The sequence below is a fragment of the Notamacropus eugenii genome, chromosome 4, assembly GCF_028372415.1.
Source record: "Notamacropus eugenii isolate mMacEug1 chromosome 4, mMacEug1.pri_v2, whole genome shotgun sequence".
Classification (NCBI taxonomy): Eukaryota; Metazoa; Chordata; class Mammalia; order Diprotodontia; family Macropodidae; genus Notamacropus; species Notamacropus eugenii.
In genome coordinates, this window is record NC_092875.1 from 262889650 (window position 1) to 262913097 (window position 23448).

The window sequence follows — 23448 nt, forward strand, 5'->3', positions numbered from 1 at the left end:
AAACAAGTGGAATATTTTGAAGCACTAGATAAAACAATTCTATTTATTAGTGATTTTAACAGATTCATTTTTACAAATATACGTGTAGACATTAAAAAATAAGGAATAAGTTTGATGACATCTAGCTTTGTCTGAAATATAAGGAGCAAATATGAAAATGATAAGCAACATTATATAGCATTTTAAGGTTTGCAAAGTGCATTACAAACATTTTCTTCACAGATCCTCACAAGAGTCCTACAAGAGAGATATCACAGCCATTGCTATACCCCCATTTAACAGATGAGGAAAGTAGGACTCAGAGGGTAAATGACTTGTCCATCACCATATGTCTGACTGATAAAGAGGCAGTATTCAAACCCAGGTCTCTCCCAACTCCAAATTTCACATCGCTCCCACTTATACCATATGATCTCTCGTGATGGACTACCCACCCCAATCAAAACGAAGTTCTCATGTCAAAGAACTGAATATTTTGACACCAGGAGAACATCCATGGATAAATGTCCAAATCTGCTGCAATGAATATCCAAATCTACCACACAAAAGGCCAGAATTCAGTTAAATAAATATTCTCTGAACACTCAAGCTCCACATGTAATGCACTCGATTTGTTTAGGATATCAATCTAGACGTAAGCTTATTGTTTTTATCTGAGTGCCTACTATCTTTTAACTTGAAAAGCACACTTACGTGTAGATGTTGTACAACGTCTGTGGGAGAGAAAGGAAAACGCTGCAGCCTGGAAAACAGACAGAAGATTTATGAATGGTCATTTATTATTAAACTGCCATGAGAACAAGCCTGTAGTTCAGTGATAATAATGAAAATACTCTGCTATCTGATGAGGAAATTCAAGGGGGCTTCAATCCTACTTCCACTGCCAGCTTCATGAATGGCTCAAGTGAAGCAGCTTTGGAAATGGTGACATGGAACAAATGTTTTGGGTGCAATGATTTTTAATTAGTTGCCCCCTTTTCCTTTCAATAAACTCATGTCAAGAGTTGAAATTTCCCCAAACAAGAACACATTGTTGTCAAGATTTTGCATTCACCCAAGTTGAGGATGATTCTGAATGCTGAATTGATTCCAAACAACAATAATAAAGAGCTAGCATTTTTACAAAGTGCTTTACAAGTCTTAGCTCATTCGGTTCTTACAACAACCTTGTGAGGTAGCTCTATTATTGAGAAAGCTAAAGTTAAGATCATGACTTGCCAAGTGCCACACAGCTAATAAATACTTGAGGAAGGATTTGAACTCAGGTCTTCCTGACTTAAGCCCAGCACTCTATCTACCTTGCCACTTAGCTGCCTCTGTGAATGATGGCCAAATTTATGTAAACACAAGACAACAGTGTCTGCTGACAGCAGACCAACTGCCAAATGATGGATAAGATCTGCAAACTTGTTCTGAACATAACCAACGTTATGAAATTCATATTAATCCAATACTTTGGGCTAGGTCTACTTCAAAAGATCTGAGCTCTCATTCATGTGAAATCTCTTTCCATCCTGACCTAGCCACAGCTTTTCATTTTCCTTCATACATTCTCCACCAGGGATTTTACCCAATAGACCAGAGACCTTCCTTGAGATCTTTTAACATTCCATGGCTGTCTATTATCCTTCATTCTTAGTAAGCTGCCACCTCCTATTCAGATCATACTTCCTCAATGGAGTGTTACTTACATTAGGTCATCATGGGAAGGATGACAGAGTGAATAGAGTGAGGGGGACCTGCATTCAAATCCAGCCTCAGACACTTACTAGCTGTGTGACCTGGGCAAGTCATTTAACCCTGCTTGCTTCATTTCTTCATCTGTAAAATGAGCTAGAGAAAGAAAAGGCGAACCATTCCAGTATCTTTGCCAAGAAAATCCCAAATGAGGTCACAGAGAGTTGGCCACGACTGAAACAACTGAACAACAACCAAAAAAAAAAAAAAAACCCATCATGGGAAATATACTGCAACCTTCTTATGCCACTGACCTAAGGGTCAGTCATGCTATTGATAGTTCAAGGATTGTGTGTCATGTTTCAAGATTAGCAGACATGTAGCATCACCCAGAGAATACTTGTGTTTATTTAAAAAATTAAAAAGATAGGCTTTTGTGCCAGGAAGCAGCTTGGGAGCATTGAAAAAACTGCATAATTTCCCAAGTGTAATCGCCCACTCTCTTCCTCTTATTTAATTCTGGGCTCAACTCACTGTCCATCTGCCTATGTAGTGATGGACTAATTAGATGGACTTGCCTTCCAAGTGCACATCACAGACTGGCCAATAAATATTTTTCATACATTTAGCTTTCCCTGCATGGACCGTTAGGCTGAGCTCTTTTGAGTAATTAGGGATCATATTGAACAAGCCTTGTGCCATTTAAGGTTTGATGTAATCCAGGACTGTATCATCTACAAATAGGTAACACTGGTAATAAAAATATTATCCCTATTTTACATAGGAGGATCAGAAGTTCAGAATAATGAAGCAGTCACTCCACAGGATCAACAGTTCAGAAACCAGTCCATTATTCTGTGATCAGGACAGAAAAATAATAAATTCAAAAAAATAATTAATTCAAAAAAGACTGATATTAGGCTGGTTTTCTGCATCAAGAGAAGCAAATAGGAAAATCTGAAACCAAGTCAATATAATTCTGGAGGTGGAAAGGACTTTAGCCATTATTTACTTCCATCCCCTAATTTAATAAATGAGGAAACTGAGAGTCAAAAAGGCCAATTGAATTACCCAATATCATACAGTGAATTAGTTCGAACCTGGATGTTTTGATAGAGATCCATAGTTCTTTCTCCTTTGCCACATTGCTTTAAATTTCTCTAAAAATAATGGCCACATTTATGTTTCATATCTTCCCAGACGAGAAATAACATCATTAATCAACAGGTTAAAAATGTCTTTGCCTTGTAAAGTTGGAGAATGTACTGACAATTGTATCCTCTTTGGGGTCTACGCTGGTTAATGAGGGAAATCCAAATTCAGCTGAGTTGTACATGTATGCCACTGCATATTAAATTGCCTATTAAATGAATTTGCATTGGATTAAAAAGTCCAGCTTGCTTTGTTCTATGTTGGCATTTCATTCCAAATCTTCTGGACAGCACTTTGCCCTTAGGAACTGGGCTTCATTAGGTGTAATATTCAGTAATTTCCTGTTCAACTGACAGGATTGACGCTATCCATCAAATTTGTGTTGTGAAGATGAAGTGATGGAAATTAGAGATTTCCCGAAATAATAAAGTGATTTACATAGGGTAGATAAGAACCTATTTTTAATCTGCTTCATATGATACTTTATCATTTGGGACAACTTAGTGAAAAGGAAAAAAATGGAAAGCAGAAGTATCATGAATGTGGAAAGAATTATACTAGAAGCAATTGCACCTCCATCCCCTACTGGCTCTACCACAGGTTGCCCAAGGGAAGTCTTCACACAATCCGTATTTAGGCAGTACGATGTTCTCAGTTTTTGACGTGGATTCCTTTGTCGACATACTTACTTTATCCACTTTTCCCTTTCTTTTTTTCTGAAATGGAAAAACTTTCCCTAAAATAATGAGGCAATCCAAAGAGGGAACCTAAATCTTTTCTTTTCTACTTGTATACATTCTCAAAATTACTGCTTGCTGGCTTTTCCGAGTTAATGAGCATTGCAGCTAAGCTATGTTTTCTATTAAAAGGAGGGGGTATTGAGACAGAAGTTCAATAAAATCTCAAGTAAAATATAGTCATTCTAACATCTGCATTAGATTAGAGGAGACACAAGACAAAACACTGACTTTTGAGGTTAAATCTAAATTTCCTGCTGCAGTTCTGAAAAGATTGAGACTTTAGATCAAAAAGCCAACAAAGAAAAGCATGAAACATCTCAGAGTAGAATTCAAAAGTTATTAAATGCAACAGTTGGTTATTTCTTTGAAGCATCAGTTTAGTTAGCAATTACCCACTGACCACAAACAACAATGAATAGAAAGTCTGCACGCTGTAAAATTCTTATTCCAAGATGGGAGAGCTGTACCTAAGGATCTCTGATTTTAAGCCCTTAAGTGCCTCCCAGAATTCTGTGGATTTCATAAGAATAGGTAGCTCGATGGAGAAGACACTGGACCTGGAGTCAGGAAGACCTAAGTTCAAATCTGGCTTTAGAAGTTTATTAGCTCGGTGACTCTGGGCAAGTCACTTAGCCTCAGTGTCCCCATCTGTAAAATGGGGATAAATTAATACCTACCAAAGTTGCCATAACAATAAAATGAGATCGTATTTGTAAAGCACTTTGCAAACCTTAAGGCATTATATAAATTCTAGCCATTAATTATGATCATATAGAATCTTGATAAGCTTTCCAGACCTCTTCTGCAACATGCTCTTCTACCATTGCTGAGTCTCTCTCTTATATTTTCCCAGCAAAAAAGGATCTTTTCCATTTTCAACTGAAGCTCATGGATCAAATACCATCAAAGGACTTCCCCTCCCACTACCCAAAGAGAGAGAGACAAACAGACAGACAGACATTTTTTCCTCTGATAAATTGCTTTGCTCCAATGATGCTTGAATTTTCCGGGGGGGAAAAAGAAATAAAAGAAAACCAACTTAAAAAACACAAGGAATAAAGTAGCAAAAGAAAACCAACTTTAAAAACATACACACACACAAAAGTCAACCAAAAGAGAAAAGGGAGGAAACCAAAAATAAGCCATAATTTTCCAAGCCACTAGAAGCAGTGACAGCTAGAAAAAGGAACAATACAAAATAACGTGGCCCTTACGACTGTGGCCTCCTGCTACATATATACCTGTGTCTTCCCTGCATTTTCCATATTTGGCACCAGTCAAAGAAGAGAGTACAGAGCCTCAAGCATAGCCTCAGGGTCTCTCATTGGAACTCCTGCAGAATTTTAATTTAGTTTCACTGATGCCTTTGCTTTTTTCATCACATTCATTTCCAAACTTTAGAATAACCCTCCTCCTTTGACCACTCCATTCCACGTTGTTCAAATATGTGTGCACAACCAAAATGAGTTCCACCTTGTATCTTGTTTGTATATTGTGTATCTCCAACTAAAATGTAAATTCTTAAAGATCTCGAATCATGACTTTTACCTCTAATCTCTACCCCTCTTGAGTGTCTAGGATAGTTTCGACAAATCATGGATGCTTCGTACATTTTCTTGACCGATGCCCTGAAAACTATTTTAAGGTTCTTAATTGATGATCACTTTGTCCAAATAGCTATTTATTTCTACAGGTATATAACTAATGAGGGACTGTCTTTTACCTTTCTTTTTATTTCCAGTGCTTAGCATGATAGGCTTAATTAATAAATGGTCATTAATAGAGTTAATAAAAGAATGAGCAAATGCAGAGAAGATCACGGCTACGGGGCTTTGCAAATGGTACTTGGTGTTGCTAAGGAGATGGATCTTGGGGAAGGACCAATGAGAAGGTTATCAGGGCATTCTACTGCCTCCAATTCCACGCTTTAAAAATTCATGGGTGTCTTTCTAGTGAAAAATCCAATGTTCTTTTGTTAAAGACCTAGAGAGATAGCCTGAAAATGCTCCTAGATCTCAAGGAGTGTTCTGGAAATAGAAGTACTCGATATAAAAGACTTTGGGTATTCTTTCCTGTAAAGAGATGGCATGGAGTACTATGATGGAAACAGTGGTTGACTTGGAATCAGGAGGCTTGGGTTCCAATACACATTAGCTGTGTGATCCTGGGAAAGTCATGACCCTCTCTGAAGCTCTGTTTCCTACTCTGTAAAACAGGAATAACAACTTAATTGTATTAAAATATGACTACCTAAATCTCAATGTTGTTGTGAATAAAGTGCCTTGTAAATTTTAAAGTGCTTTATTAGTGTAAATTATTATTATCCTTTCAGCAGTCATTTTACTGCTAAAATGAGAGTGCGATTATATATCAAAAGAACAATGTGGATAGATATCCTTGTTACCACTGTCTACACAGGTGAACTTAGGGGGATCGAAGATCACTAGACATGGAAGTCTGGCATATATATACATATATATGTATTATATATATAAAGCCCTCTTGTAAAAGCTTAAACAAGGCCAAAGAGCATTTTCTTTGAGCAAACAGGATCATTCACGTGGTATCAACTGTTACACGTTTTCAGAGGAATTTTACCTACCATTATCAAGCACAACAGTCCACCAGTCAGAAATTATGGAAATGGGAAGAAAAAGCTTATTTTTTCCTCAAAACTGGAGGGAAGAAATTCATACATGGGAGGCATCTTGGTAAAGAGGAAAGGGCACTGGATTTGGAATCAGAGGACCTGAGTTAAATTATTGACTCTTCTACTTACTAGCTGTGTGACTCTAAGCAAGTCACTTAACCACTCTGGGGCCCCAGTATCCTCATCTATAAAATGATGGTACTGGTCTAGATGACCTCTAAGCTCTCTTTCTGGTTCAATGAGAAAATATAGCAATTATGCCATTTGTATGGGTAAGCTAATACATAAAAATGGAAATGCTAGAATCTATAGTATTCAGCATTGTAAATTGACAATGATAATAATCTGTTGTTTTCGTTTAGTCATTTTCAGTCATGTCTTTAAGGTTTTCTTATAAGGATACTGGAGCTGTTTGACATTTCCTTCTCCAGTTCATTTGACAGGTGAGGAAACTGAGGCAAACAGGGTTAAATGACTTACCCAAGGCCATATAGCTAATAAGTGTTTAAGGCCCAGTCTGAACTCAGGAAAATGAGTCTTCCTGATTCAAGGTGCAGTGCTCCATCCTCTGCCCACCTAGCTGCCATAATAATAATAATAAGTAAATAATAATAATGATAGATAACGTTTATAGAGTGCTTACTATGTGCTAGGCACTACACTAAGCATTTTACAATTATTACCTTACTTGATCTTCACAACAAGTCTGGGAGGTTCCATTGTACAGATGAAGAAACTGAGGCAAACAGATTAAGTAATTTGCCCAGGGCCACAGAGCTATTAAAATGTCCGAGTCCAGATTCAGACCCAGGTCTTCCTGACTACAGGTCCAGAATTCTACCCACGGCACCACCTAACTGTGCTGAGTTATCAAAGACAATGGGGAAGGTCAATCCAATTATTTGGTAAATTTTGTCTAAATAGTGGAGATTTTGGATAACCATTCCAGATTAGCTGCTCAAACAAGTTCACATTTTGGTGACTGATACAATTAGCCACTGACTTTTAGCAGTTTGGCCTCAAGCACTGTATTAAAGGAGGAGGGATAGTGGTCATAGGGTATTTACGGTCACCATAGAAAAACCCAATTCCATACCCTCCACATTCAAAATAGAACCACACGACCAAAACCCCCAGGCAGGTGAAGAGGAGGAGAGAGTTCGGTGACTTCTGAATGCAAAAGGGTTGCCTGGACTCATTTTTGCCTTGGGCTAATGTCAACAACTAATTTTTTCCCCCATTATTTCTTTGTGTATAGTTAAGAGAGTGAATCACTAACATTTAAATGTTGTCTGTCAGTGATAGGATTTTGTTCAGTACTTGAAAAATCACAATTAAGGAATAAATCAGAGATAATTCAATAATACTACAAATGAAACCAGTAAGGAACAAAAATATTATCCCTTTGAAAGCTGGGCCACCCTTCAAAACTATTATGAAAAGAGAAGTTGGTCTGAAGGCACAAAGACAAAGAAATATTAGATTCAAGAGGGAAAGGGACAAGTTTAGGCTGTTGGATTGCATACCCAAAGCTGCAGGGGCATTCTGTTTTCCAGGTAATCATCTGGTGTTTTAAATTGAGTTATCTAAGTGGAAATAAACCCCCGCTGAGGGATGTATAGACTTTACCAAAAAGGAATGTTGGTGTTACTGATGAAAGAGTTGACTGCAAGGAATTAAAATTCTACCAAATGTGGAGTATCTTAGCAACCAATCCACATAATTTAGGTTAAAACAGTTTTCTAATATCTTCAATATTTAGAAAGAATTTACTAAATTATTGTTACAACTTCCAGGATGGAACACAGTTCTACTGCTTATAGTAACTGTAATAACATGATAAGATTTGATGTCAAGTGTAAAGGAGAGTCCTTTTGAATTCAATTTTGAAAAATTCAGTAAAGATTTCTAAGAGCTCACTATAGACCAGGCAAAGCCAGGACTGTCATGCTTCCCCTCATTTGTTGTGATGAGGTTGATTTTTTAAACTCGTGAGACTTGACATTTTTCCCTACTGAATTTCCTCGTATTAGATTTAACCCAATCTCCAGCCTCACAAGTTTTTTTTTCAATTCGGTCATGTTTGCTATCTGTCCTAGTCTTGAATCATGTGCAGATTTTATTTAAATGTTATCTGTGCCTTCATCCATATCATTATAAAATATTCAATAGAATAGATTATTGGTGAATAAATGGTCAGATAGCTTGAAAAAAACTGAAGGTTTTAGTGGACTACAGGGTCAATATGGCAGCCAAAAAAGCTAACAGTATGTTGAACTACATTAAGAGAGTGATAGCTTCCAGAAGAGTTCTAGAGTACTGGCCTTGGAGTCAGGAAGACCTGGGTTCAAGTCTTGCCTTCGACATCATAATGGTTGTATGACCAGGGGCAAATAATTTAACCCATTCTTTCCTAAATGAGTTGCTGTCCCACTCTCCCCAGTGGCCATTCCAAACCATCCTGTCTTTCCTCAAAGATCCCCAGCCCTCCTCCCCCTCATCCTCTCAACTGAGAACCTGTAGTGCCAATGCGATATTCATAGCACCTACATTGGTCATGAATATGCCAGCGCAACTCTGAATCATGAAATACAACAGAGTGTCCACATGGAAGACAGAACGAAAACATTTATTCATACACTAGAAAGCCAACAAGTAACAAAGCAACAAAGAAATCTGTACGCAATAACAATGCAGAGGGCAACACCATCCCCCAAGCCTTCGCCTTCTAGGCTTCCCACAAACCAGCTCCCTTAAAGAAATCACAAACAAGCTCTCTCACTCACACATGCCTGCTTTTCTCTCTCTCCCTCAGTTCTGACTGTTCTGATAAAATTTTCTCTCAGCTCAGCTCTAGCTCAGTCACTTCCTGTTCCACCCTTCCTGCTCCACCCCTTTCTATTCCATGTGACTCGACTCATGTGACTCAGGCTTCCATGTGACTTAAGTAGGTCACATGGGACTATTAATAGATGGGAAAGATCTTCCCATTAAGAAGCAAAATTACATTAACAATAAGCAAAAATGCATTATCAATACAGAGCCTTGCATCATATGAAGAAAAAAATTGCATTGATTTACCAAGATCTCTTCCTTCTCCTCCTCTTATTCAGTCATATTACCTCACTATGTTCTCATTTAATCTGCTCTCACATGAAAAGATTGTCCTTTTCCTTGTCAAGACCAAACCCTCTACGTGAACCCTTGATCCCATCCTCTCCTGTCTTCTCAGAAGACTGACCCTACCATTACTACACTCACTGTTCTCTCCCAGTGCATCCTGGGTCATCTCCAATCATCCTCATGAATATCTGGTCACTGGACTCAGATGGCCCTGGAGGAGAAGTGAGGCTGGTGACCTGCACAACCCTCCCTCACTCAAAACAAAGTCAAGTGCCAGTCATGTCATCATTTCTCTGACGGCATGGTCTTTGGCAACAAAGTACAAACACAACCTACTGGCTCTTTTCCTGCTGCCTTCAAACACACGTCTTCCCCATCCTTAAAAACACCTCATTTGATCATACTGTTCTCTATATCTAGAATGTCTTTTTTCTTCTTTTCCACCTCTTCCCATCTGTACCCTAAGGAACACCAGACTTTTCCATCTGTCCTGCAACTGAATCTTCCTATATGTGCTGTGTCACTCTCCATTAGAAAGTTAACCCCTTGAAAGCAGGGACTGTCTTACTTTCCTATTTCCTATTTCTATCTCCAACACTTTACACATAGTAAATGCTTTTCATTTATTCATTCATCCCATGAAAGCCCAACTAAAATGACTCATATTCCATGAAGCCATCTTCTTCTCAGAAATGATTTCATTACCACTCCAGACATCACCCCAAATTTTGTTTCATACTGCTCTAATGTACTCTTCATGCAGTACTATTTATTACTGTAATTGGTTCTTGTGTCCTATCCCTCTACTGGATTGTAAGCTTCCTAAAGAAAGGAACCATGTGTTTAAATTTTGCATATCTCTCCAGACTTTGCCATCATGCCTCAACTGCTTTTCCCTTCCCCACCATTCCTTTCAGCCTCCTTCCATTGGTGAGTCCCTCTGGTTACTTCCATCGTGATCATCCTTCATTTTCAGGACTTGGCTACCGTGCTCCTTCATATGTATCTTTACCCCATTGCTTTTCAGTTCCACTTTACATGTTGACTTCCCCTATCAGAACGTAAGCACCTTGGGACCAGGGATTGTCTTTCTTTTTGCTTGTATCTGTGTCTCTAGTGTTCAGCACAATGTCTGGCACATAATAAATGCTTAATCAATGCTTATTGACTTGACCTTGACTACAACCCTCAGTGCTCTTTAAACACTAAATGCTTAATTGATAGAATTTGTTGAATTAATGAACATTTCTAGCTATTTTAGGGTACGTAGGAACCAACCCTTCTATTCATCTCCCAAGGCAAAATTGTATGCCTTCATTCCATTTAGTTACAACTTCTTTCTCTCTTTTTGTTTCATTTGTAGCAAATGAATTAAATGTCAGTATGACTCCAGTTCCCATAATAGAGCTTCTCTTCCTTAGTCCTAGAGTGAGTGCACGGATTGAGAATATCAACTGATTTAATATTTGTAAACTGTATGATTCTTAGTAGCCTCTGTTCCCTTTCCCCGAGGAGAAAGGAGAAATTCAGGGCTGAGAACTAACATGTTTTTGACCATTTCATGGAATGCCATTAACAACAACAACAAAAAAGCATCACTCAAGGATGTCTGCTGGAGAAGATTTCAAGAAACTGGAATTACCTCCATTCCACAATGAGTGAGTCCTAGCGTTGGACCTAATTTTACTGCACTGAGCAAACTTTAGAAAGATAATTAGAAAGATTTGAGTTTGACTATATCTCCTCCATAGCCTTCTGTCCATCTTCTTTTATCCTTTTCTTTTGTCCAAATCCTTAAGAAGCTAGCAAAAATATACGTGATAAAGGGCACTAAAATGTCCACATGCCAATCTCCTTAGTGTGAAAGAGGAAAAGAGAAATCTCTAGATCATCAACACTAAATAATTAGCTCTGATATAAATGGGAACATATTTGCTTGTTTATTAACAAACTCAATTGTCATTTTGCTATGAAATGACTGCTATGAATTTAGCCCTGCCCAAAAGCTGAGAAATATGTAGAGTGATTTGAAATCATTAAAATGATTAGCTCTGACTTCAGATGGGCAGGATAACCAAAAAGTGATGCAAATGAGAACTGGTTCTATTATCTTTCTTTGCCTTCCTAAGTCATGAAAGTCAAGTTTCCAAAGCCAAAATGTCTCTATTATGTAACTTTTAAAATGTACTTATTATGTTTATGCAAATGAAGGTAACCTCACAAATTATTTTCAATTACTTTTTTCTTTTTCAATCACTTGACCATTTAGTCAAGGCCCAGATGGAACTAGTAGAGTGAACAGACCACAGGAGTCAGTTGGGTGACCTAGGATCTAGTTCTGACATCAGTGTTGATTACCTATGTGAATTTAAGCAAATCACTTAGAATATACTGAATATCAACTTCCTTATCTGTAAAACATTGGAACTACACTACAATACACACATGCACACACATACACACATATGTGTACATATACACACGTATATACATATGCACACACACACACACACATATATGTCATCTAAGGTTCTCATCCAGCTTTATAATTCTATGTGAATGTGTGTACAGAGCAAAGAACTCTAGGATGAAGACTAAGTCAAAATCCCACATTGCAATTAATCCATCCATCAATCAACAATATGGCAGACAGCATGATATAGGGGATAAGAGAACTAGTCCTACAGCCAAGAAGACCTGGGTTCGATTCCTACCCACTAGCTGCAACACGTCCTAACTATGTGACCACTGGCACGCTCATCCTTTACATTTTTGGTGCCCTAGATACTTAGGGTCTCTAAGGCTGTAAATTGCAGAGGAAATGCCAATTGGTTTTGGCAGAATGAGTTTCCTCATCAAGGACATTCTGCTTACCAATGTTTATTAGGTCCAGTCCCTATGCCAGGATTATGCTAAATGTTGAGGATATTAAAACAAAAGTGATATAGCTCCTGCCCTAAAGGGATTTAACATGTTCACAGATGATTAAATACAGGATTTAAGTAAGCAAACAAAAAAATACAGAGATGGGGGTGAGGAAGACACTAAGAGGGAATCAGAAAAGGCCTCTTGAACAAAATAGCATTTGAGCTAAGACAATGAAGGGAGCTGGAGGGTCTAAAAGGCTTAAAGGTAAGGCAGACAGGCATTTTAGGCACCATATACCTCTAAAGGCAAGGTGAATAATCTTTTATTGACAGAAGCCTATACTTCTCATGGTAAAGCATCACAGTGGAGACATTTTCTTTGCCAGGTTCCTCCTAGGCCCTCTGATTCTGATATCCTAATTTGACCATTCTTTCTTTACACACATCTGGTCATATTTCCCTTATCTGACTTGACAGCAGAAAAGCTCCTGTTTACTCAGTAAACAGTGCTAGATATCCAGGCTAAAAAGGAAACACTATTTTAGGGTCTGGAAAAGTCACTAAGTAAATGTCTGAAGTGTCATAGTGCCAGGAAAAGAAGCTTATTTCATATTTAAGCCAGCTTGTAACTGGAATGTCACTCCTGTAATACATTTAATAAGACACTACTTGGTGCCCCCAAACTCAAATTCTTGTCAGTATTAAGTGATTTAACCTGAAACTAAGTTTCTTTGTGTGTTTATTTTTTTCATGTCCAGGACTGAGCAAATCATTTCTTATAAAAATTAAATGAGGATTTAGGCTTGCCCTTGGAATGAAAAATTAATGTTCTATTAGTCAGCATCTAGAATCTTTTATAAGGTTCCAGAAACAACCACCTAAAACATGCATCTTTTTTTCAGCTATTTGAGCTATCCAACAGATGAAAGAGGACACTCGAAAGTTAGGCAAAGGAGTTATTTTAAAAAATGGAAAACAGAAAGAAGTTTTCTGTGCCAGGTACACAATATAATAGAAAATATTTCAACATTAGCAGTAGTAATAACAATGTAAATTATGCTAATATTTTAATTTAATATAACCTCACTTCCAAAGACCTTAGAACTATTTAATAATACTGGGCCATGAAAATTCCAAAGCTACTCCCTAGAAGGAAGCCAATAACTTTGGAAAGCATGCTAATTTTTCCAGTCATTAAATAGTATCCTAGGATACAGCTTAGATTATTAAAGCTAGCCTCTCAAGGTGGAATTGAAAAACAAAGAGAGAGAAAAACGTTATGGGAGAAAAAAGGAGACTGAATGAATGAAGCAGAGTGGGTGGAAGAGGGAAATAGTGAGTAAGGCTTAGAATAAACACAGATCACATTTATACAGTACTTTAGGTCATCATGACCAAAGAGTCCATTATTTCAATAGCCAACCTTTGAATGATGGCCTCTTGCTATTAAACTAGACTAAACTTCAGACAGTAGACAAAATCTGTCACTGAAATGGTACTTTCTCAGACTACTATGCCTCCCCTTTGAGATTATTATCTTTTATCTCTGTATATATTTTGTATGTATCTATTTATATGATGTCTCCCTCATCATAATGTGAGTTCCTTGTTCACAGGGCTTGATTTTGTCTTTCCACTGTATTCCTATTGCTTATAGCACAGTACCTGACACATAGTAAGTGACTTATAAATGCTTGCTGACTGACTTATTGAAAATTTTTCCAACTTGGTGAAACATACCAGAGGTTACAATCCACTCATAAAGACTTTGAGAGTCAAAGTTCACCTCCGAGCTAAAATGAGGCACTTTATATTAATTATTTAATTTATTCCTCTTAAGGTAGGCATATGATTTTCCCCATTTTCAGAGGAGGAAACTGAGACTCAGATCAAGTAAGTTACCCCAAGTCACACACGCACATGTTCCCATTATATTCTATCTTTTCCTATAGATTACCCCTTTGATCACCCTCTCTCTTTGACTAATCTTCAGTCTCTCCCTGTTTACTGGCTGGTTCCTGTTGCCTACAAACAAACCCCATGTTTCCCCCCAGCCTCAAAAACCCTCACTTGATCCATCCATCCCCACTAGTTTTCATCCCATATCTCTTCTCCTTTAGTGGACAAATAACTTAAGAAAGCCATCTACAACTGAGGCCACCACATCAGAAACCTCTCACTCTCTTCTTAACTCTGCAGACAGACTTCCAGCTACATCTTTTCGCTGAAACTGTTCTTTCCCAAGGTACCAGGAATCTCTTAATTACCAAAACTAGTGGCCTTTTCTCAATCCTCATTCTTCTTGACCTTTCTTCAACTTTTGATATTCTCTTCTCTCTAGGTTTTCATCACATTGCTCTCTCCTGGTTCTCTACTCCTCAGACTCTTCCTGGATCTTCATCCAGGTCATGATCACTAACCCTCTCCCCAAGACTCTGTCCTGGGTCTTCTCTTTTCCCATGTTATTTCACTTGGTGATCTCATCAGCTTCCATGGGTTCAACTATCATCTCTATCCAAGGAATTCTCAGACCTATTTGTCTAGTGTTAACCTCTCTCTTGACCACCAGGCTAATGTTTCCAACTGCCTATTAGATACCTCAAACTAAATATTTCATAGACATCTTAAATTCCATATGTCCAAAACTGTACTCATAATCTTCCCTGCCCCCCTACCAAATTCTCCTCTCTTTCCAACTTCTCTATAACTGTTGAGGGTACCATCATCCTCTCAGTCATACAGGCTCACACCTTAGCTATCACCCTTCTTGCCTCACTGTCTCGCACTTCCACCATATGCAATCATTTTCCAAGTCCTGTCAATTTAGCATCTCTCATATATACACCCCTTCTCTCTATTGACACTACCACTATCCTGATCCAGAGCCTCATCAACTCAAACCTTGGCTACAGAAACAGCCAGCTGGTTTGTCTTTCTGCCTCAAGTGTCTTCCCACTCTGCTCTTTCTTCCCTTCAGTTGTTAAAGAGATCTTCCTAACATACAAATCTGACCATGTCATTCCTACCCATTCAACTCCAGTGGCTCCCTATTGCCTATAAGATTAAAGATAAAACATCCTCCATTTAGTGTTAAAAGTCCTTCATACCTTGGCCCCTTCCTACCTTTCCAGTCTTCCCGTGTCTCATAACCCCTCCATATACTCTGCAATCTAATAACTCTGGCCCTTTTTGCTGTTCCTTGCAATGTCTCCCAAATTGGAGCATTCTGGATAAATTCACTGGCTGTTCCTTATGTCTGGAATACTTTCTCTCCTCAGCCCTGTCTTGTGACTTCCCTGGCTTTCTTCAAACTTCAGCCAAAGTCCCACCTTCTACAAGAAACTTTTCTGAATCCTCTTCAATCTCAGTGATGGCCCTCAGAGACTAACTTACTGTATGTATCTTGTTTGTACATAGTTGTTTTCATGTTGTCTCTCCTGTTAGATTGTGAACTCATTGAAAGGAGGAACTGTCTTTTAACCTTTCTTTGTCTCCATAGTTCTTAGTACAGTGCCTGACACATAGTAGGTGCTTGTTGACTTGACTAGATAATTAGTGACTAGTGATACCAGGCCTCAGAATCAAATTTCCTAATTCCAAATCCACTTTCCAGGACACCTTACTACCTCTAGAAGAAGAGGACAATACATTCCCATAGATAGAAAAGTAAGTGGATGCAATTGAGATAATGAGGAAACAAGAGATGGAAGAACAGAAGAGACAGGAAAGATGAGGAAAAGGGAAGGAGAGAAGATGAAGTTAGAAGATAAAGAGAGATCAGGAGATAAAGATAGATGCATAGGAAGGGAAAATTTAGAAAAATTAAATAAGGATAAATAAGAGAAAAACCAAAGGACAAGAAGGAATGGGGAACTAAGTAATGCTGGGGTACAGTGAATAAGAAAAGAATTCATGTAGAGCCATTGGCATCTAGTAATTTTATAAATTAGTTCCATATCCTGCCACGTGTTCATTTTTCCCCTCTTTACTCTGCTGAAATTAAAGGCATCTTCCTTAGAATGATGTATTCTGCAACAGCAAGCATAATAAATTAAAAGCATCAGTGAGCAAACAGATCCTTCAGAATGAAAATTAGACACTGAAAAATGCAAATGAAATTCCTACATGACTTACTCCTTAGAAATGTGGCACGTGGCATTAGAGCACAGTGCTTTTCTCAAACCATTTGGAGCCCCACTGCGAGCCTCTAAACCAGAGGCTGCTGTTACACATTTTATTCCTTGCACACTGACTTCGGAAGGTTAAGCAGGTATCAAACTGGAAGACAGCTCTGTGTTTATTACTAATAAGGCAGAAGGGAATCATACATAGACACCCGCACGTAACATATCCCCAAAGTCTTAGCTAATATGATGCCATATTAAAATTTGTCATGCATTTCGTCCAGTTTCTTGAGCACATTTTTAGAAAATGCTTTTGGAAGAGAGTTTTGGGAAAATATTGAAAAAAACATTTACATGGCATATTGGGTTATTTTGAATCTATGGTTTTAGTCAACTGCTCTCCTTGTAAGTGAACCTTTGTGGGAGAACAATTCTCTTTAAAATTTTTATTATAAAATCAGTTAACCCTATAAGAGATTTACTCAATGTGTCATGATTTGCTAGAGCCATGATCTCATCTATGTATTGAGTCTCTCTCCTAGTGCAGACTGCCACCCAACCAGCATGCTGGGTTTGTCATAAATTTTTCATAAAGAGTCTTTCCAGTGTGCTTAGAAGTGCTTTTGAGTCTTGGGGATACCAGCACAACACTTAGGCACTAGTAGCCCTTGTTCTCACAACATGACCAGCCTACCTGCTTTTCTGGTCATTTATGTCACGGGTGATATTGTTTAAGACCTTCCTACTACACATGTCCCCATTGGTAACATGTGACAACTGATCTATATAGTTCTCTGCCATATAGCTCTCCACAGTCCTTTGAATCATCCCATGATCATTGTTCATTAGGTAGCTTAGGAGAGGCTATGGTTGGATACAGAGGTCTGGAAATCATTTGCTGCACAGAGAGAATTATTGAACTCATGAGAGCTTATCGGATCACCAAGTGCAATAGGGTAGAGCAAATAGAGGACCTGGGAGTTTTAGTAGATGGCAAACTCAACATGAATCCTAGTGATGTGTTATCCAAATAAAATAACAAGAACTTAGGTTGCATTAAAAGGAGTACAGCTTCCAGGACTAGGGAGGAGACATCCCCATTGTATCCTGCCTTCATTAGAAGTACTATCTTCAATTCTGGATTTAAGAAAGAAATTGATAAGATGGAAAGTATCCAAAAGAAAGCAAAAAGGATGGGAAAAGGTTTGGAGCCCATGATATATGAAGATTAGTTGAAATAATATGATATATTTAGCCTGGAGAAGAGAAGACTAATTGTTGTCTTCAAGTATTTGAAGGGATGTCACATGGAGGAGAGTTTGGATTGGCTTTGTTTGACTTTAGAAGGAAGGAGAGGAGCAATGTGGGAATGCTGCAAAAAGACAAGTTTAGGTTTGATGTCAAGAAAAATTTCCTGACAATCAGAGCTATCTGAAAACAAAAAAGTCTACCCAAAAAAGGTTGTGGGCAATGTCTCCTTAAAGGTCCTAAAAGTAGGGGCTGGACGACCACTTGTTCTGTCTATCATAGTAAGAATTTCTTTAGTTTACAGACTAGAATAAGATGGTTGCTGAGGTACCTTCCAACTCTAATTCTATAATTCTGTGGTTTCTATGTGAAACTAGGCACAAGGAATACAATTAAAAAAAAACTAAATTGGAAATTTTAGTTTAGGATAAGGAACGAAAGGGCCAAAGGCTTTTATAGACCAGCCAGAAGGTTAATGTCTAAGTATTATGAGAACAAGAGAGAGCGAACAGAGATAGAAAGCATGGCACGTGACAAACACCAAATGACATCATAAAGGGAATAAAAATGACAATATTTTAACTGAGCCAAAGTGACGAATTATAGATATATGTGTGTTTGTCCTTCATGGTCAAAGAAGACCGTGCTATCAGAGAAATAATGACATGACTTGCACTTGACTTTGTTTTGAGTGACGGAGGGCTGGGCAGATCACCAGCCTCACTTCTCCTCCAGAGCCATCTGAATCCAGTGACCAGATATTCATCAGGATGACTGGAGATGACCTAGGATGAGGCAATTGGGGTTAAGTGACTTGCCCAAGGTCACACAGCTAGTGAGTGTCAAGTGTCTGAGGTGAGATATGAAGTCAAGTCCTCCTGACTCCTGCACTGGTTCTCTATCCACTGCACCACCTAGTTGCCCTGATTATAGATATAATGTTCATTTCAAAATTAAAAGTCTGATCACCTACTAGGCAAAGCACAAATCAAAGTAAATACTGAATTTTAAAAAGGGATAAAAACGAAGACAAAACATGATGTGTAATCAGAGAAGTCTCAAACTGACCTGTTTAAAGACTATCAAGTCTAAAACATGGATAAAGGACAAAAACTAAGACATCAACTCTGATTGGTGTCATTTCCTAGTGAAGATGCAAAACAGACAGATGCAAAACAGTTGACACAAGGAAACTAAATTGCTCAAGCTGGAAAAAAATTAATCTTCCTATTAAGCAAAAATATGTTTCAGTCAAGGGCAATATAGGTTAAGAGCACAAATTTATTTATAAAACACTACTAACAAGAATTGCAAATTATAAGCAATATAGGTTCACAAAATAGCAAAAAACAATTAAGAAAACAAACCTACAGAGAGCTTGGCTGGAGGTCCAACTAAAACAGATTGTGCAGAGAATATAAAACTTTTTTTTTTATTATTTAGCTTTTAACATTCATTTTCACAAAATTTTGGGTTACAAATTTTTCCCCTTTTCTCCCCTCCCCCCCAAACCCAAGCAATCTAATTGCCCCTATGACCAATCTGCTCTCTCTTCTATCCTCCCTCTCTGCCCTTGTCTCCGACTTCTCTTTTGTCCTGTAGGGCCAGATAGCTTTCTATACCCCTTTACCTGTATTTCTTATTTCCTAGTGGTAAGAACATTACAGTTGATCCTAACACTTTGAGTTCCAACTTCTTTAGCTCCCTCCCTCTCCACCCCTTCCCTTTGGAAGGCAAGCAATTCAATATAGGCCAAATCTGTGTAGTTTTGCAAATGACTTCCATAATAGTTGTGTTGTATAGGACTAACTATATTTCCCTCCATCCTATCCTGTCCCCCATTACTTCTATTCTCTTTTGATCCTATCCCTCCCCATGAGTGTTGACCTCAAATTGCACTCTCCTCCCCATGCCCTCCCTTCTATCATCCCCCCCCACTCTGCTTATCCCCTTATCCTCCACTTTCCTGTATTGTAAGATAGGTTTTCATACCAAAATGAGTAGGCATTTTATTCTTTCCTTTAGTGGAATGTGATGAGAGTAGACTTCATGTTTTTCTCTCACCTCCCCTCTTTATCCCTCCACTAATGAGTCTTTTGCTTGCCTCTTTTATGAGAGATAATTTGCCCCATTCAATTCTCCCTTTCTCCTCCCAATATCTTTCTCTCTCACTGCTTGATTTCATTTTTTTTTAAGATATGATCCCATCCTCTTCAATTCACTCTGTGCACTCTGTCTCTATGTGTGTGTGCGTGTGTGCATGTGTGTGTGTGTAATCCCACCCAGTACCCAGATACTGAAATGTTTCAAGAGTTACAAATATTGTCTTTCCATGTAGGAATGTAAACAGTTCAACTTTAGTAAGTCACTTATGACTTCTCTTTGCTGTTCACCTTTTCATGGTTCTCTTCATTCTTGTGTTTGGAAGTCAAATTTTCTTTTCAGCTCTAGTCTTTTCATCAAGAATGCTTGAAAATCCTCTATTTCATTGAAAGACCAATTTTTCCCCTGAAGTATTATACTCAGTTTTGCTGGGTAGGTGATTCTTGGTTTTAGTCCTAGTTCCTTTGACTTCTGGAATATCCTATTCCATGCCCTTCGATCCCTTAATGTAGAAGCTGCTAGATCTTCTGTTATCCTGATTGTATTTCCACAATACTTGAATTGTTTCTTTCTAGCTGCTTGCAATATTTTCTCTTTCACCTGGGAGTTCTGGAATTTGGCCACAATGTTCCTAGGAGTTTCTCTTTTTGGATCTCTTTCCTGTGGTGTTCTGTGGATTCCTTGAATATTTATTTTGCCCTCTGGTTCTAGAATCTCAGGGCAGTTTTCCTTGATAATTTCATGAAAGATGATGTCTAGGCTCTTTTTCTGATCATGGCTTTCAGGTAGGCCCATAATTTTTAAATTGTCTCTCCTGACTCTATTTTCCAGGTCAGTTGTTTTTCCAATGAGATATTTCACATTATCTTCCATTTTTTCATTCTTTTGGTTTTGTTTTGTGATTTCTTGGTTTCTCATAAAGTCATTAGCCTCCATCTGTTCCATTCTAATTTTGAAAGAACTATTTTCTTCAGTGAGCTTTTGAATCTCCTTTTCCATTTGGCTAATTCTGCTTTTGAAAGCATTCTTCTCCTCATTGGCTTTTTGAACCTCTTTTGCCAATTGAGTTAGGCTAGTTTTCAAGGTGTTATTTTCTTCAACATTTTTTTGGGTCTCCTTTAGCAGGGAGCTGATTTGCTGTTCATGCTTTGACTTCATGTCTCTCATTTCTCTTCCCAGCTTTTCCTCCACCTGTCTAACTTGATTTTCAAAATTCTTTTTGAGCTCTTCCATGGCCTGTGCCCATTGAGTGGGCTGGGACACAGAAGCCTTGATTTCTGTGTCTTTGCCTGATGGTAAGCATTGTTCTTCCTCATCAGAAAGGAAGGGAGGAAATGCCTGTTCTCCAAGAAAGTAACCTTCTATAGTCTTATTTCTTTTCCCTTTTCTGGGCATTTTCCCAGCCAGTGACTTGACCTCTGAATATTTTCCTCACACCCACCTCACCTCCTGATCCTCCCAGCCAGTGTTTGGGGTCTGAGATTCAAATGCTGCTTCCAGCCTCAGGGCTTTTGGCGGGGGCAGGGCTGCTATTCAGTGTGAGATTAAATTCAGATGCTCAGGTGAGGGCAGGGCTGCCTCTCAGGCTCAGTTCCCTCAGGGAGTTTATGCACAGACCTTCAACAATGGATCCAGGCTCCTGCCTGCTTGGAGAGCCCTGGTCTGCCGCTGCCCCTCAGCTTCTGTCTCCCGAGGGGGCCCGAGCCATGGGGGCACCCCACTCCCCCCTCGACCCGCCAAAGGGACTCTCTCACAGACCCCCGTCACCCATGGGTGGAGGTACTTGTGCGGCCGCTGGAGATCCCGTCCCTGAAGCCCGCTCGGATCTGTTCCTCTCGGTGCCGCGGCCACGGCAGGGCTGTACTCAGCTCCCAGTCCTGGCGCCCAGTCCGCAGCACGAAGGACCTTTTACGAGAGGTTTGCAGGTCTCTCCGGAACAGAAATCTCCCTCGCTCCAATGTTCTGTGGCCTCTGGGTGCAGAATTCGCCGTGAGTTACTTCTTTGTAGTTGTTCTATGGGTTGTGGGTTCGGAGCTATGTGTATGTGCGTCTTTCTACTATGCCATCTTGGCTCCGCCCCCGAATATAAAACTTAAAATGGAATAATGAACATATGTAAAACGGAACATTTTTACAATGAATTATTCTCACTGGTAATACCAACATATTTGGATGCTCTACCCCATGTAACATGTTAAACACTGATAATTGTCTTTAAGAAAACAAAGTCTGCAAAAACAACTCAGTCTGATCAAGTATATCCAAAAACACAATTTGAAAAACAAACCCAAGGATAAGCAAACCAAAGGATTTATCTTCAAAATGTGCCTTGGATCTTTACAATACTTTCTTCACAGCAACCCAGGGAAGTACATAGTATAGGTATTACCATCCACAACTTTATAAATAAGGAAACAGCACCTCAAAGAAAGGACATTACTTGTCCAAGTTCACACAGTTAGCAAGTGTTAGAGCTGCAGCAATGGCCTTTTGTAAACCTGTAGGGATGGGATTCCATAATGGGCACTCTGCTGAGAACCCAAGAGAACCTGAGTAAGAGGGGAGAACTATTTATCTAACCTGTGAAAGGCTTAGTCAACCTTTGACAATCAAGATGTGTCCATCACTTTAGCTCTACACATGATAATTGAGAACTTTAAAAATCTGTTTTACTGGAAACAAGAACTTAGTGGGCAGTCCAACATGGGGCTGGGGTGGGGAGTGGGGTTGAAAGAGTTTGGATTTTGAAATAAGCGAGAGCAATCTGTTATTGATCATTGGAAGGAGCTTATATGATAAAGACAAGATCCAGGAATGATAACTCTTTAATTGGAGCACATGGCTTCAAGAGGGAAAAGGCTCAGATAGGAATCCAAAATATGACTGAAGGGAGAAGCTTCACCTAGGTCAAACTAACTTCACAATTGTCAAGTAAGATCATCTCAGACAAATCAGCCCAAATGGAGAGAAATGGATCATTTTATGCATATGTTTTATATATACATACATATGCATGTGTGTTATATGTACATGTACACACACACGTGTGTGTTCATCTTTCGTTGCTGAAGAAGACCATGCCATCAGAGAAATAATGACATGACTTGCACTTGACTTTGTTTTGAGTGACGGAGGGCTGGGCAGATCACCAGCCTCACTTCTCCTCCAGAGCCATCTGAATCCAGTGACCAGATATTCATCAGGATGACTGGAGATGACCTAGGATGAGGCAACTGGGGTTAAGTGACCTGCCCAAGGTCACATAGTTAGTGAGTGTCAAGTGTCTGAGGTGAGATTTGAACTCAGGTCCTCCTGATTCCTGCATTTGTTCTCTATCCACTACATCACCTAGCTGCCCAACTCTAAGAATTATCAACTCAACACTAGGAGTGTCAATCATTTGCCCTTGATTCTAATTACCACCCTTCCAAAACACTCCTCCCTGGTCACTACTCCTTTATTTATGTTTTCTTGTCTTTCTCTATTAGAATGTAAGCTCCTTGAGAGCAAGTATCATCTGGCTTGCCTGTATTTGTATCCCAAGCATTTAATACAGTGCCTGGCATATAGTGTTTAAAGTTCATTCATCCATCTGTTCTCAACTGGTTCCTTCCTGCAACATAGCTATCAGCCCAATCTCCTAACTTTATAGATAAGGAAACAAAGGCCCAGAGAGGTAACCTCTTTGGCAAAGAATATTCTTTCTGTTTTGACTTTATTTTCCCAGTCCTACACTGCCTTGTATAGAGTATATATTTAATAAA

The 23448-nt window shown here is 38.9% G+C and overlaps 1 protein-coding gene across 1 annotated transcript in view; it reads right to left on the bottom strand.

Annotated features, from left to right (window-relative positions):
- Positions 1-23448, bottom strand: part of LOC140501200 (ethanolaminephosphotransferase 1-like) — a 182506-nt gene that overhangs the window by 16247 nt on the left and 142811 nt on the right. The window contains exon 8 of the mRNA XM_072604541.1: positions 694-742. Coding sequence (XP_072460642.1) covers positions 694-742 — 49 coding nt within the window. The remainder of the gene's footprint in view (positions 1-693; positions 743-23448) is intronic.